At 35.9% G+C, this 15,532-nt stretch overlaps 1 protein-coding gene across 2 annotated transcripts in view; it reads right to left on the bottom strand.

The window, feature by feature from the left end:
- Positions 1–15,532, bottom strand: part of LOC131849383 (POU domain, class 2, transcription factor 3L-like) — a 235,557-nt gene that overhangs the window by 7,651 nt on the left and 212,374 nt on the right. For both annotated transcript variants that reach the window (XM_059199451.1, XM_059199452.1), the window contains exons 4-7: positions 3,275–3,319; positions 440–570; positions 274–363; positions 78–162 (exon numbers count right to left, since the gene is read on the bottom strand). In XM_059199451.1, the coding sequence (XP_059055434.1) occupies positions 78–162; positions 274–363; positions 440–570; positions 3,275–3,319 (351 nt within the window). The remainder of the gene's footprint in view (positions 1–77; positions 163–273; positions 364–439; positions 571–3,274; positions 3,320–15,532) is intronic.

Genomic DNA, 15,532 nt, shown 5'->3' with positions numbered 1-15,532 from the left:
AAATGTTAATGTTGCGAAATAATGTACGATGCCAGCTCGTACAGATATCGATATAGATAAGTATTAAAAGTATTTACCACTGGACGAGTTTGCTGCTGCATTAGCTCGTGCTTGCAACTGTTGTAGCTGCTGCGCCGCCGCTTGAGCGACAGCTTGCTGCACCTGTGATTCATAATACGAAATTTATAATTTACTATTTGTAACCACATATGACCTTCAGTCTCTGAATAAGTCTGATCTCAAGATATAGTAGGATCGAATATGTATACCGACCTGCGTGTGCAGCAGCAGCGAGTGCGCGCCGTGTGGAGTCAGCAGCAAGTGCTGGAGCTGCGCCAGCGCGCTGCCGGGGCCGCCCGCCGTCTGCACGCAAGAAACGGAATTAGTGTCTCCGAGGAATCATGACGAGTGTAGGAGTGTAGTGGAGCGGAGTACTCACGAATGCGGCGTGCGCGGCGTGCGGGGGGTGCGCGGGGTGCGCGGCGTGCGGGAGGGGCGCGGACGGCGCCCGCGGGGGGGACGGCCCGCGCTCGTCGCCGCTGATCTCGCCGTCACCGCTCGCCGACCCGTCTGCAAGTCAAACACATAAATATTGAGACCAGTTTTTTGTTTTTGGACTACTCTAATGCTGTTGGCCGCAGCTGGCCTTTACAGCTTCACCGGACGATAGGGGGCGAGTGCAGATGGCACTCCGAACCAAGGAAGGACTTATGGAGCGGCTGAAGGCCAACTCCTGCCTGACGGATACGACTTTAGTCTGAGGGCACCACTAGGGGTTCGAATCTTGGCTCATTTGAATTGGACGGGAGATCGATCGGAGGGGTTACAGTTCTTACGCGTACAAAATTAATCTTAATTTCATCTTCATCTCGTACTTGATTGCGCCGATACATGTTACACTAATCTTACAAAAGACCAACTTAATAAGCTTGATCGACTTCAAATTACTCTTATAAGATTTATTTGCGATCTTCGAAAATGTGATCATGTTTCCGAGTTTCGCACTAAACTCAAGTGGCTTTCTATTTTATTATCTTTTATCCCCTTAGGGGTGGAATTTATCAAAATCCTTTCTTAGGGGTTGCCTACATCATAGTAGCTTTATGCATGCAAACTCTCAGCCCGATCCGTTTAAAATTTACAAAGTTTCATACAAACTTTCATCCTTTAATGTCTGAAATAGCTGGACCGATTTTGACGTGACATTTTTTGGCAGGTAGCTGATGTAATAAGGAGTAACTTAGGCTACTATTATTTTAGAAAAATAAAGTTAAAACCCACGCGGACGAAGTCGCGGGCACAGCTTATATTGTAATATAATAAGGACGTCAGAATCGATGTTACGTAAATATATATGTAAGAAGTTGTTTGACTTATTGGTACTTTATTAAAAGTAAATAATGTAAAAATTCATTAACTCAGCATAGCTGAGTTAATGAATGTAGTTTACTAATAGCTGAGCATGTCGATAAAGAACACTTCATGGGCGCCGGTCAGTGTGAAGTGGTCACCGGGACGGTCACACGGCCGTCGCCGGATATTTGATGTAAATGAGGCCGCCCGCCCAGCGCAAATCATAATACACCCATACGGTGCAGTCACCGGCAGTAATCGAATGATACATGACGTCGACGCTCGGTTTGGATCAAGTATTCATTGTGTTTTACCAAAATTGAACCTAAACCCTATTTTATATCTAACTAGCTACTCGCCCTGGCTTCTCCCGGGTTTACGTGTATTATATATATAAACCTTCCTCTTGAATCACTCTATCTATTAAAAAAACTGCTTCAAAATCCGTTGTGTAGTTTTAAAGATTTAAGCATACATAGGACAGACAGTCGAACTCCCTTAAACTACTTATGTGAATAATGTTAATCTATGAAATTAAATATTAAAACTTATAAAGAATGTACGACGTTAATATTTTACTCTATTTATCTACACAAAGGAATAAGCTTTTTTTTTGTTTGAAGACAATTTTTCTGCTCGATATTACTACATACATTTTTTACACGGTGAAAGTGACATCACATAAATACTGGGGTGGTGCGTGCGTGGTGCACGAGTCGTGAAGGGTTAGGAGCTCGCCTTAAGAAAGGGATGGGGTTAGTATGGGAGGCTGCGCGCGCGCAAGGTGCGGCGCGTGCAATCCTTTCCGGTCCCGACGCGTGCTTAAAGCAAATGTCACAAGGGAACACTACAAGTTTTTTATATCAAACTTTCGGAACTATGAATGAGCTATATATTATTGTGACACTAAAATTAAGAATATAACAATACCCTGCTATTGTTGTATAGTGCTGTGCTTTTGTACCCAGCGCGTTATAGTAAGCAGATTACGACTCAGACGTTCATTGAGCGTGTACAACTAAGGTATGTCAGTTAACATTTACTGTCATTTTGTATAAGTATGTAGATTATGTATTGTTTAATGTAATAATTATTTAATCAATAAATAACTTTTTTTTTCAGAGAATACACACTTTAAGAATCTAGTCCTGTGCTCTTTGCAGGGCTTGTGTTATGGGCTCTACACACATATACGTAGATATATTTGTAAATAAATACATAGTATATGTACATATATATAACTCAAAGGTGACTGATGTAGTGATCTATCAACGCACAGCCCAAACCACTGGACGGATCGGGCTGAAATTTGGCATGCAGGTAGATGTTATGACGTAGGCATCCGCTAAGAAAGGATTTTGATTAATTCTACCCCCAAAGGGATAAAATAGGGGATGAAACTTTGTATGAAACTTTGTCAATTTTAAACCGATCGGGCTGACACTTTTCATGCATAAAGCTACTATGACCTAGGCATCTCCTAAGAAAGGATTTTGATAAATTCCTCCCCTAAGGGGATAAAATAGGGGATGAAAGTTTGTATAAATCTTCTTAGATTTTGTAGGCCCTAATTTTTTACAGACGCTAAACTAAAGTAAAACCGCAAAAACTACACCTACTTAATAATAACACCTACTACTACGCGAGCGAAGCCGCGGGCAAAAGCTAGTGTATTATATATATAAACCTTACTCTAGAATCACTCAATCTATAAAAAAAGAACCCCTAGGGACAGACAGCGAGAGTACAGTTTGCAAAGTTGTTTGGTTATTTTTTTATTGAACTACTTTATATTTATTTATTTTTATAAGAACAAAGATTTACATTTAAATTATTGTTTAACTGTGTTCAGGAGGCGTACTTTATATGTGTATGTTATATGTGTGTGTTATATGTGTGTGTTATATGTGTGTGTACTTACCATGACTGGGCGGCGGCGACGGCGACTTGATGAGTTGTGACTCTTCTGAAACAGAAACAAACATTTCATGTAACGCATTGCTCCTCTATTGTAGGCTATGATATAGATAGATAGATAAAATCTTTATATATTATCTAAGAGTCCACCTCTACCTACTACCAACTTGTACACGGTCACTGCTGTACAAGCGTAATACCAAACTGTACTTGGTCAATTGACTCTTAAACGAGTCATTATGATATTTGGCAGGCTCAAACTTGGCCTCTTGGACTTGGTAACTTTCTATGTAACTGGAATTGCAAACCGTCTGTCGGTCTGCCTGGACTTAAGTGGATACCATCGTCTTTTATATATGTATATGTAGTAGCCGCGATTTTGTCCACGTGGAATTAAACTTTATTTGACTGAAATAAAAGAGTTTCTCTAAAATAAAAGTAGCCCAGCTATCTAAAAAAGTCCCGTCAAAATCTGTCCAACCATTTCAGAGAATATTTTTATTTTTTATTTTATTTATTCATTTATTTCAGGCAACTATTATACAGGCCCATATTATAAATACCTTATAGACTAACATACATATAATATAATATTTAAAAACGAATACAACGATAGTAATATTTAAAAACGATTAGCCGGAACAAACAGACAGACAGAAAAAATAAATAAAAATGGAGTGTCTGTTTGTAATATTGAAATAACAGTTTTTTTACTATATGCATATGAATGTCAACACATGTTACACCAAAATAATATTTTTACAATTTTTGTCCGTCTATCTGTTTGTTCCGGCTAATCTCTGAAATGGTTGTCCGATTTTGACGGGTCCTTTATTGGCAGGAAGCTTATGTAATAAGGATTAACTTAGGTTACTTTTATTTTAGAAAATTTCTTTTAATTTAGAAAAATAAAGGTAAATTCCACGCGGGCGAAGTCGCAGGTGGAGCTAGTTAAGATGGTTAAGATGTAAACACTCAAACGTCAATTTTTAGGGTCCTCTTAAATCGACCAGCATCCAGAGTATTTCAGTAAACAATTAAATATTTTATTTCCAGTTACATAGGTTTACTATACATATAATTAGAAGATTTCACATATATTTATTTATTTATATAACTTCAATGCACAAAATACCAAGGTAAAAGTACATATGGCGGACTTAACGCCTTAAGGCATTTTCTACCAGTCAACCATAGGCTGTGCAGATAAAAACTGTAGGCGGTGCAAATATAATTAATAAAAACAATAGGTCAAAAAAAATAAAAAAAATATATAATATAATTAACAAACAGTTAAGCATGAAATATTGTTGTATCCAAAAATAAATTGAATGCATTTTCAAACACAAAAAATTGCAATAAAACGATACAAGTTCTCAGTTCGTCTATAAGACCGATACAAATAATCATATTCATTAATGCTAATGTATGTGGCGTGCGAGGAATCGAACCCGTGACCATCGATAGTAAGGCGGTATTCTAAACCACTATACCACCGAGGCCCTCAATACGAGAAACCTTCACACATGTCTTCGGCAATCGCGTAAAATAATGTCCACGAACCGCCCCAGTCCGAAGATAATTGTTAAAGTACTACTACTGTTAAAGTACAAAATTGCTTTGACAGTCAGTTTTTCTAAAATGTTATTGTATTTCTGATGATTTAACTTTAACTTTACAACTTAATAAAATCCGTAATAACAGTCCATTCAGTGTTGTACGCACGCCTGTACAAATTTCGTAGAGCTGTCTACGAGAGTGCTACGCCTTGTTAACTTATATTAGTTGTTCGAATATATGATGTACTAGCTGCACCCGCGACTTCGTCCGCGTGGAATTTAACTTTATATTACTAAAATACAAGAATTTTTCTAAAATAAAAATAGCCTAAGTTACTCCTTATTACATCAACTACCTGCCAATAAAAGCCCCGTCAAAATCGGTCCACCCATTTCAAAGATTAGCCGGAACAAATAGACAGATAGACAGACAGTCAAAAATTGTAAAAAATGTTATTTTGTTGTATGTCCCGTATTTATATTCATATGCATGTAGTAAAAAACGGTTATTTCAATATTACAGACAGTCACTCCAATTTTATTTATATGTATAGATATGGTGGCCGAATTATGATTATTATTAATTTAATTATTCAATAATTGGGTTAAAATTTTAATGAAATAGAAGATGCTTCTGTGTACAGTGCACAGAAGCAGAAGCAAAAATTGTACAGCTGTACAGTGACTGGACTGGCTCCACAAATAATGTTTTGTATAAAAAGTTGTTGTACATTATACTTGATTGGTATAGAACATAAACTATACATAGTATTGTTTATATGTTATACTGTTTTATATATTACTAGCTACTCGCCCCGGCTTCGCCCGGGTGTACACGTATTATACATATAAACCTTCCTCTTGAATCCCTCTATCTACTAAAAGAAACCGCTTCAAAATCCGTTGCGTAGTTTTAAAGATTTAAACATACATAGGGACATACAGCGACAGCGAGTTTGTTTTATACTATGTAATAATGATGATTATTTAGGTTTTATACATTATACATTCAGATTTAGTGTGGGAACCGTGAGTGCGCGGTGGCGGGATACCTGCCGTCGACAGTAATCCGAGTGCAATCTTTGATACAAAGCTCTAGTCGGCACATACATATGTACATACACGTGCAATTCAAATATCCGCAACTTCAGAAAGATCTAGTTAAGGGATCGCAAAAACGAACCATGTTAAAAGGAGTCGTAAAAAACTGAAGGCATTGTGTGTGCGAGGCGAACTATTATTGAAACGTCATCGCGACGTGGCGCGTTTTTTGCGGCCACTATTTAAGATTTAGATATAAAAAGGGTACAATCACAGAAACAGGAACGCATCCAACGTCGACGCATTCTAAAAAAGTGTGCAGTTGTGTAGTTTTTATTTAATCACCCACACATACGTACGGACGCGGCAACTGAACATGTTGTATTGCTATAACTAGGAACGTTAACAATTGTATCTTAAGAAGATCTGATCTAACGTGATCGGGTCACCAGAAATGTGTATAAAATGATAATGCATTTCGTAATGTGATTGTAATAAAATTACGTTGTAGCAATTTTTATACGATTATCAATATATCTAACTGATTTAGAATATGTTCTAACTGTGTATTCATAATTTGTTTTGGCACGAAAAAGTTACAAACTTTCACGTTTACTAATACGTATAATAGTAGGATGTTACAACGAGTTAATGTTACAACTTGAACTAATTTAATTGTAATAGTTTATAATCGTGCAGCGCGCACTATTAACTAATTGTGAATGAAATGACTTCAGTACTAGTTGGTGGTATCTGGTATCTACAATTACTTAGTGCAGAATTCAAGTGCAATTAAATGGTCGATGATATTAAACTACATGTAAAACAATGTCTCTACACCCCTACGGTTAAATGTAGTAAATACTTTACTAATTGCAAACAACTAGCTACTCGCTCCGGCTTCGCCTGGGTGTACATCTAAATATATATAACTCAAAGGTGACTGACAAGGTGAGTATGTCTTAATTGACATGAACTCTGAGTTATAATGTATGGTTGCATATAACTAACTTTAGCTGATAAGGTGTATCTTTTTAAGAAAAATGTAGAGATGGCTTTATTATCTATACATATAAATAAAATTGTAGTGTCTGTTTGTAATACTGAAATAACCGTTTTTTACTACATGCAAATGAATATAAATACGGTACATACGTCAAATTATGATTTTTTTTAAATTTCTCTGACTGTTCGTTTGTTCCGGTTAATCTCTGAAATGGCTGGACTGATTTTGACGGGACTTTTATTGACAGGTAGCAATATGGAGTAACTTAGGCTACTTTTATTTTAGAAAAATAAAATTAAATTCCACGCGGACGAAGTCGTGGGTAGAGCTAGTATATAATAGATTACAGTTAGTAATTTCGTAGTGTCTCTGCAAACGTTGAAGGTGTCTACGAGCGTCGGGTCGTAATTATGTACTACGTTCTACGTGACCCTAATCAATGGCAATAAAACTGACTGATAATGTAATTGATAGTACATACACTGCGTATTATTTATTTATTTTCAGAAATGTTTGAAAATTCATAATATCATTAAATTTGTAAAGTAAATTACTACTCGTGGACTCCTATTGTGAGAAAATATATTCTCTTTCAAGAGGAAAGTTTGGTCCACTTACAGAACATTCATTTAATAATGAGCAGGTAATAGATGTAATTTTTGGATACACAAATATATGTTATAGCGGTTCACAATCAGTTTACTTTTTTTTTGAGAGATTACTTTTTTTTTGAGATTTTACCTAAATGTCGTTTGGCTAAAGTTAGGAATTCGTTTTATGGCAATTGCGTAAGGTTTTACAATAAAATACCAGAGTCTATTATAAATCTGCAAGAAAAAAGATTTAACTGTCAAATAAAACAGTTACTTTGCAAAAAAGCTAACTATAAAATTGAAGAATTCGTTAACGATAATAATGTTTTTATAGAAAAACTTTAAATCCATAGCACTGACAATATTATCTGATTACACTAATAATGAGTGCGTAGCGATTTCTATGTTGATTATCGCATGCCTCTTACTTGTTACACTGTAATTATTTACATAAAAAACATCTACTAAAAAGAGCAACACACAAGTTTCTTGCTCATTCTTCTTGTGATGAATCTGCATTCCGAATGAGTGGTAGAATCAAAATATGACTATTCAAAAGTGCTTGTAATGAGTTTATTTGAATAAAGATTATTTCTATTTCTATTTACTTTCACGAACATATTCGACTTATAGTTAACAATTAGAAAAAAAATCACTCGATCTTACAAAGTTTCATATTTAATTTTATTGAATTTAATTAAATAATTACTGCGTTAAAATTAAAACGATATATATCTGTAATCGCTTTTGTATAAATCAGTTTATTTTTTAATCTAAGTATTTTGTGCGCGAATTGAAACTTTAAAGAAATTTTTATGTAGAAAAATATTTAGGAAACTAATATTAGTTACGTAACGTAATTGTTGATAAAGTCGACTTACGGTAGGTGGAGCAGTACGTTTGCGTGGCGGCGCGTACGCACGCGGACAGTACCATGGTGAGCGGGCAGCACACGGGCGGACGGAGCGGAGGCTGTGTTAGCGTGCTAGTAACGTCAGGGGCAGCGTGCGGGCGCGGTGCGCGGTTCGAGGCCCGACGACACACTGTGCCGGCGGCGAGCGGCGCCGCGCCGCGCCGCACGTCCAGACCCCACCTCTCCCCGAGCCCCGACCCGCGACACCCCCCGCCCCGCACAAAACGCACCCCTCCACGCACGAATTCAAAATTTGGAACTTTTTTGTACGAATCCGTTTCTTTTCCGCCCTTAGTGAATTTTTTTCGCGCGATCTCGCCATTATTCCGATTACCTGAGATGATTTTTTTTCGCTTTCGTCGAACGGATCGAGCGCGATGCGCGTTTAAAAGCTGTTTAATTTTTTAGGAAAGGGGAGAGCGACCGGTTCGGCTAACCGATGCGCGAATTCCGATATCGGGTTCGATTAAAAAAAAGGATGGTCGGTATCGGTGGCGGCGTGTGCCACCGCTCGTTACTAAATTATTAACCGAAATTGCCTGCAATACTACAACATTGATATTTATAAATTTTTCACTAAATACGATCACATTCCGGAAACTTCCAGGAAGTCGTAGTTAGGTAGTAGGCTGAACAACGCCAGGCTCGTCTAATATTTACTTCTAAGTAAATATTAGGTTCACTATTAGGTTTGCAAGAATGAATATTACAAACATTTAGGTTAATAGGACAATCCTATCTTAATACTGATTATCGATTCCAAGTGAACGAAAGTTTATACAGATTTACAAATTAAGTAATTATATAAAACACTTTTACGTTCTTAATTCCTAAATATAAAATCATTACATAGTATAAAACAAAGTCGCGGTCGCTGTTTGTTCGTCGTAGGATGCTTAAATCTTTAAAACTACGCAACGGATTTTGAAGCGGTTTCTTTTAATATATAGAGTGATTCAAGAGGAAGGTTTATATATATAATATATGTATAATACATAAATTGTCGTATAAATGACAATTTAACTTTAATTTATGTTTTATATTCGAAAGATTCCCGACATTACTATTACAATAACTATTACATATATAATGGATCCTTGTTTAATAAACAAGTCAAAGTCGATAAGTACGTATATATATAAGTTTGATAACATAGAAATATGTTTTTATAAAAGACGGCAACGCGACAAAGAAACTGTATGCAATGTAACCTTAGTGATACTGTGTAAAATTGGCACTAATCAATTTGCGTATATTATAGAATATAATATAATATAATAGAATAGAATAGAAAATCATTTATTCAAATAAACTTACATTGAAGCACTTTTGAATAGTCATAACATTTTTTTTTAATCTACCGCTCATTCGGAATGTTTCTCATCACAAGAAGAACAAGGTAGAAACTTGTGTGTTGCTCTTTTAAATAATTTATTCTTACTTACAATTTAAGTTTAATTGTGTGAATACAAACCACCGATTAGCACTTAGCATTAGCATTATATTATATATAGGGAGGAAAAGTGATTGTTAGTAATGTGGCCTGACGATCTTATTGCTAGCAATGTACCATGGCAGGTTGACCTCCACGCGGTTTCTGGAAACCATCATGATAAATTCCTGGTGAATTTGTCACGGTGGGCTAACTGTCCTGACCTCAAGCTCATCTTATCATGCTCCACTGGTGCCCCGCCAGCGTAAACCGTTATCGCAGGCGGGTGCACCATTCCATTATCATCCATAAAAAAAATATTATGTAGACACGTGTAATATATAGCACAAATGGAGTTCATTACAGTTGTGAATGTAAGAAATAGAAATAGAAATAATCTTTATTTAAATAAACTCATTACAGGCACTTTTGAATAGTCATATTTTGATTCTACCACTCATTCGGAACGCAGATTCATCACAAGATGAATGAGCAAGTAAGTTGTGTGTTGCTCTTTTGAATAGATATTTTTATATATAAATAATTACAGTATAACAAGTAAGAGGCATGCGATAATGAACGTAGAAATCGCTACACTACGCACTCGTTATTAGTGTGATCAGATAATGTTAGCGCTATGGATTTTAAATTTTTCTATAAAAACATTATTATCGTTAATGAATTCTTCAATTTTATAGTAAGCTTTTTTTACAAAGGAAGTGTTTTATATGACATTTAAATATTTTTTCTGGCAGATTAATAACAGACTCTGGTATTTTGTTGTAAAACCTTACGCAATTGCCATAAAACGAATTACTAACTTTAGCCAAACGACATTTAGGTAAAATCAGTTTGTTATTGTTGCGTAAGCTTTCATTAGCGTAATCACTAACTCTTTTGAATTTGTTAATATTCTTCCTGGCATACATGATATTTTCATAAATATATATGAGACACAGAGTCAATACGAATGTTAAATTATAAAATGTGTAATAAATCTAGAAACGAGTATTATTTAGTTGAGTTATTATATATTGTAATGTATTATTTGACGGTCTAGGTCTAGCGGTCTAGCATACCGCACGTCCGATGGTCGCGGGTTCGATTCCTCGTACGTCACAAACATTTGTATTCATGAGTATGATTATTTGTATCGGTCTGGGTATTTTCTATGTATAATATGTATGTATTTACGAAAAAAATATCTATGTATTTGTATCAGTTGTCTAGTACCCATAACACAAGCGTTAGCTAGCTTAACTTGGGTCTAGATGGCGCTGTGTGAAATTTCTAAAAAAAAAACAATGTCTGTAAGTAATTTCTCGTCTCTACATTTATTGCACATTTTATAATTTAACATTCCTTTTGATTCTTTGTCTCAGTATATTTATGAGAATATCATGTATACCGTTCGTTGCTGGTACCGCGGTAAATATATTTAACTATACAAAAACCGTAATATAAATACACATTGAATTCCGTAGTAGATTACGTCGGCCCTCCGGGATAAATGGACGCCTAATGTTTATCTTAAAGAGGATCTCATAAGTTCAGAGTGAGGTCCCAAGGACGGGGAGCCTAACAATATGCAGGGCCGGTCGGGACGGAGGTCGGAGGTCGGAGGTCGCGGCCCTCCGAGGGCGCTTCAATTGAAAACATTAGAAACGCAAACAGTCACTCACTGTGTGAGCTTGCATGCGTGCAACAGGCCGCAGTGGAGGACTCGTCATACATTCACAATCCTGCACAAATTCGTGGAATAAATTTGAAGATGTTTGCATCCTTTTTAATTTATCATATTTAAATCTAAACTGACTAAAGTTTATTTATATATGTTATTGCTACTATTCAGTTCTGCGTAGAGTAAATTAAAAAATAAATAATGTAACCTAAATAATCATCATTATAAAAAAATAATTCACTATCGCTGCCCGGCCCTATGTATGCTTAAATCTTTAAAACTACGCAACGGATTTCAAAGCGGATTTTTTTATAGATAGAGGTAATCTAGAGGAAGGTTTATATGTATAAGACACCCGTGCAAAGTCGGAGCGAGTAGATAGTATATTTGTAATATTTTCTTAATTATTATAATTTTACAACTTACAGGCTTTTGTCATAACAATGACAAAACCTTTTTACAATTCTATTAAACTCCTAGAATTTAAAATGCCGATAGTCGTTATTGAAATGTAGAAATGTTGCGGAAAATGTGGTGAGTGGTGTGGCGGTCATCTTTGTGATGGTAATGTGAACAAACATGCTTCGGTACCGTTGAAAGTTTAATACCACCCGGCGTCGATCGGGTCCGCCGCGCCGCCTCACGTCGAAGCACCGAGAGCGCTGGACTGCGCAATTCACTTTGAACTCTTGCTCATGCATCCTGATCGACGAATGCATTTACGTAATGTGGCCACTGTTTGTTTAGGCGCCAACATATTGCTACTTTGAATAAGAAATTGGAGCTCCTTTGTGGAGAGCCACTTCGAGAGCTCCTCTCGCCTGTGAACTGAATTATGTGCGGCTATTTATTTAAACTGTTGCTTTGAGTTCCCAAAATTTACATGTTTTTTTATTTCATCATAAACATTAATCTTTATTTATTTTTATCGTTATAATGATACTAACATTCATTTTTGTCTATTCTTTTAATTTAGGAAATAAATGATTATAAACTGAGTGAACCAAGTTTAGTAAGACATATCAGATAGACAGCAGATTATGCTAGGAAAAACATTAACAGTTTTAAAAAAGTAGGTAATTACACTAATAAAAGCTTATGTCAACAAACTAGTTTTACCTAAGTGCCGTTTGACGAAAGTCAGTAATTCGTTTTATGGAAATTGCGTAAGGATTTACAACAAACTCCCAGAGTCTGTAGTCAATTAGCCAGAAAAAAAATTCAAATGTGTCCTAAAATATTTTCTTTGTAAAAAAGCTTATTATAAAATTGAAGAATTTATAAATGATAATAATGTTTTTGTAGAAAATATCTAACTTAAAATTCGTAGCGCTGACAATGTCATCTGATTGAACAGAGATTAAGTGTGCAGCGATTTCTGTGTTGATTGTCGCATGCCTAATCGTTGGTGTTAAATAAATATAAGTAAATCAATATTTATTTAAAAGAGCAACACACAAGTTTCTTGCTTATTCTTCTTGTGATGAATCTGCATTCCGAATAAGCGGTAGAATAAAAAAAAACTTGACTGTTCAAAAGTGCTTATATTAAGTTTATTTGAATAAAGATTATTTCTACAGAAATTCTATAGTTCACTGTTTTTATATCAGATTGTCTACAGTCAGAGATGATAGAAATACGATGATAAGGTTGTTATTATTCGAAATTATAATTACTATTTAAATTAATAAGTTTGGTAATAATGTCGTAGCGGGTGCTACGAACGTTGCTAGCGTCCGCTGGCCGCGTAGCTGTAGCGGCGGCCACTCGTAGCGAGCTCCGTCCGGCCCCCGACAACAGGACACGACCCTCCGCTTGTTTTACTCCTCATATCCACTTTTTATGAACACTGATTTCTATATTTGTGCCGTTTTATTGCATGTCGTCGGAGCACACACCGGGCCGACCCTCCGCTCGCGACCTTAGCAGTATTTGATTAAAGATTGGCTCCCAATGGATGGGGTTACGTCCACGTGTCGCCGACGAGTGGTAATGCATTTATCATTATCGCCGGGACATTTATCATAACCTTAATATGAGTTCGAATTACAATAAACAGGCAGTTATGGAATATAAAAATAATGATTATTATGTAGTGGAGTTGATTGAATTGATTTATCATTACATAGTATCAAACAAAGTCGCTGTCGCTGTCTTTCTATATGTAGCGTAGATTTAAAGATTTAATTTATTGACGGACAGACATCTACAGTAAGAACGTAATATGTATATTCATATACTGTAACAAATAATAAGAGGATAAAAACAAAGCAAATCGCAGGTTTCTGTTTTCATTAACTTCACTTCTTAGTGAAGAAGACGAAAGTTCTAAATCTTCTTATCTTTTATAGCTGTATATTTAGATACAGCTATCTATATGCAGTGATGGCTGGCTCATCCGTCATACTCGTGAACGAGTGCTGCTTGTAGGGACTGGTCTGCTCTTATCACTACGACTGATTTAATCTTATTAGATATTTATATTTGACCAAAAAATTAGTGCTGGTTGGTAGTTTGTATTCACACTTTTCTACTTGTAAAATGTGAACTTACAAGGAATGTTTAAAAGAGCAACACACAAGTTTCTTGCTCGTTCTTCTTGTGATGAGACAGCTTTTCGAACGAGTGGTAGATAAAAAACAAATTGTTATGACTACTCAAAAGTACTTAAATTAAGTTTATTTGAATAAAATATTTTCTATTCTATTCTATTCTATACTTGAATAACGATCATCCATGGCAATAGTTGTTCATGCACGGGATTTTCATTTAATGTTAGACATAAACACCTATATATTGTAAATAAACTGGCTTTAAAAAAAAGTAATTCAATTGAGTTTCTTGCCAGTTCTTCTCAATTGGATCTATATACCGAACTGGACGGTAGGGAAAAAAAATTATAATGTAAAACTTGACGTTCATAAGCGGCTAAAATGTCCTACATGAATAAATGATTTTTGAATTTGAATTTGAGTTTGATATCCTATTCAAAGTCTGATAAGTCAGTCAGTGATGATAAGTCGCTGTTCCCCTCTGGTGGATGCCTGTGTCATGCATCATGGTAGGTTGTAAGCATTTTAAATTCACACACGAACTTCGTAAAGTAGTTTCGGACGTGGCTATAAACGTGCCAATTTCTACTTTTATGGACACATTTACACATATAAATAAAATTGGAGTGTCTGTTTGTAATATTGTAATAACAGTTTTTTACTACATGCATATGAATATAAATACGGTACATACACCAATATAACATTTAAAATTTTTTTTGTCTATCAGTTTGTTCCGGCTAATCTCTGAAATGGCTGGACCGATTTTGACTGGACTTTTCTTGGTAGATAGCTAATGTAATAAGGAGTAACTTAGGTTACTTTTATTTTAGAAAAATAAAGTTAAATTCCACGCGGACGAAGTCGCGGATACAGCTAGTCTTTAATAAAGCGATAAATTATGTTGGGGCAAGCAACAAATTCAAATGTCGTACGGATGTTCCCCAACCTGTCTGGCGGGTCAGGACGGCCGGTATCGTATCGTATCGTGTCGTGTCGTCTCACGGGACCGATTGTGTATTGGAGCGGCTCACTGTGGACCCACCGAAGTCCACATTTGTTATCATAGCATATAATGGCGGTGTATTTGTTATATGAATCTCTTTAGGGTTGAATTGTTAATTTGTTTTTGTATATTAATAACTAGCAACTCGCCCAGCTTCGCCCGGGTGTATCTGTATCTATCTAAATATATAGAATAGAATAGAAAGAATAGAAACTAGTAACTCAAAGGTGACTGACATAGTGATCTATCAACGCACAGCCCAAACCACTGGACGGATCGGGCTGAAATTTGGCATGCAGGTAGATTTTATGACGTAGGCAGATTTTGATAATTCTACCCCCAAGGGTACAAAATAGGGGATGAAAGTTTGTACGAAACTTTTTCAATTTTAAACCGATCGGGCTGAGACTTTGCATGCATAAAGCTATTATGACGTAGCCATCCCCTAAGAAAAGATTTTGATAAATTCGCGAGCGAAG

Source organism: Achroia grisella, unplaced genomic scaffold (genome assembly GCF_030625045.1).
Source record: "Achroia grisella isolate CSIRO2021 unplaced genomic scaffold, CSIRO_AGI_Agris_v1 utg642, whole genome shotgun sequence".
Classification (NCBI taxonomy): domain Eukaryota; kingdom Metazoa; phylum Arthropoda; class Insecta; order Lepidoptera; family Pyralidae; genus Achroia; species Achroia grisella.
The sequence above is the reverse complement of the archived record's forward strand: the minus strand, read 5'-3'. Positions and strand labels throughout refer to the sequence as shown.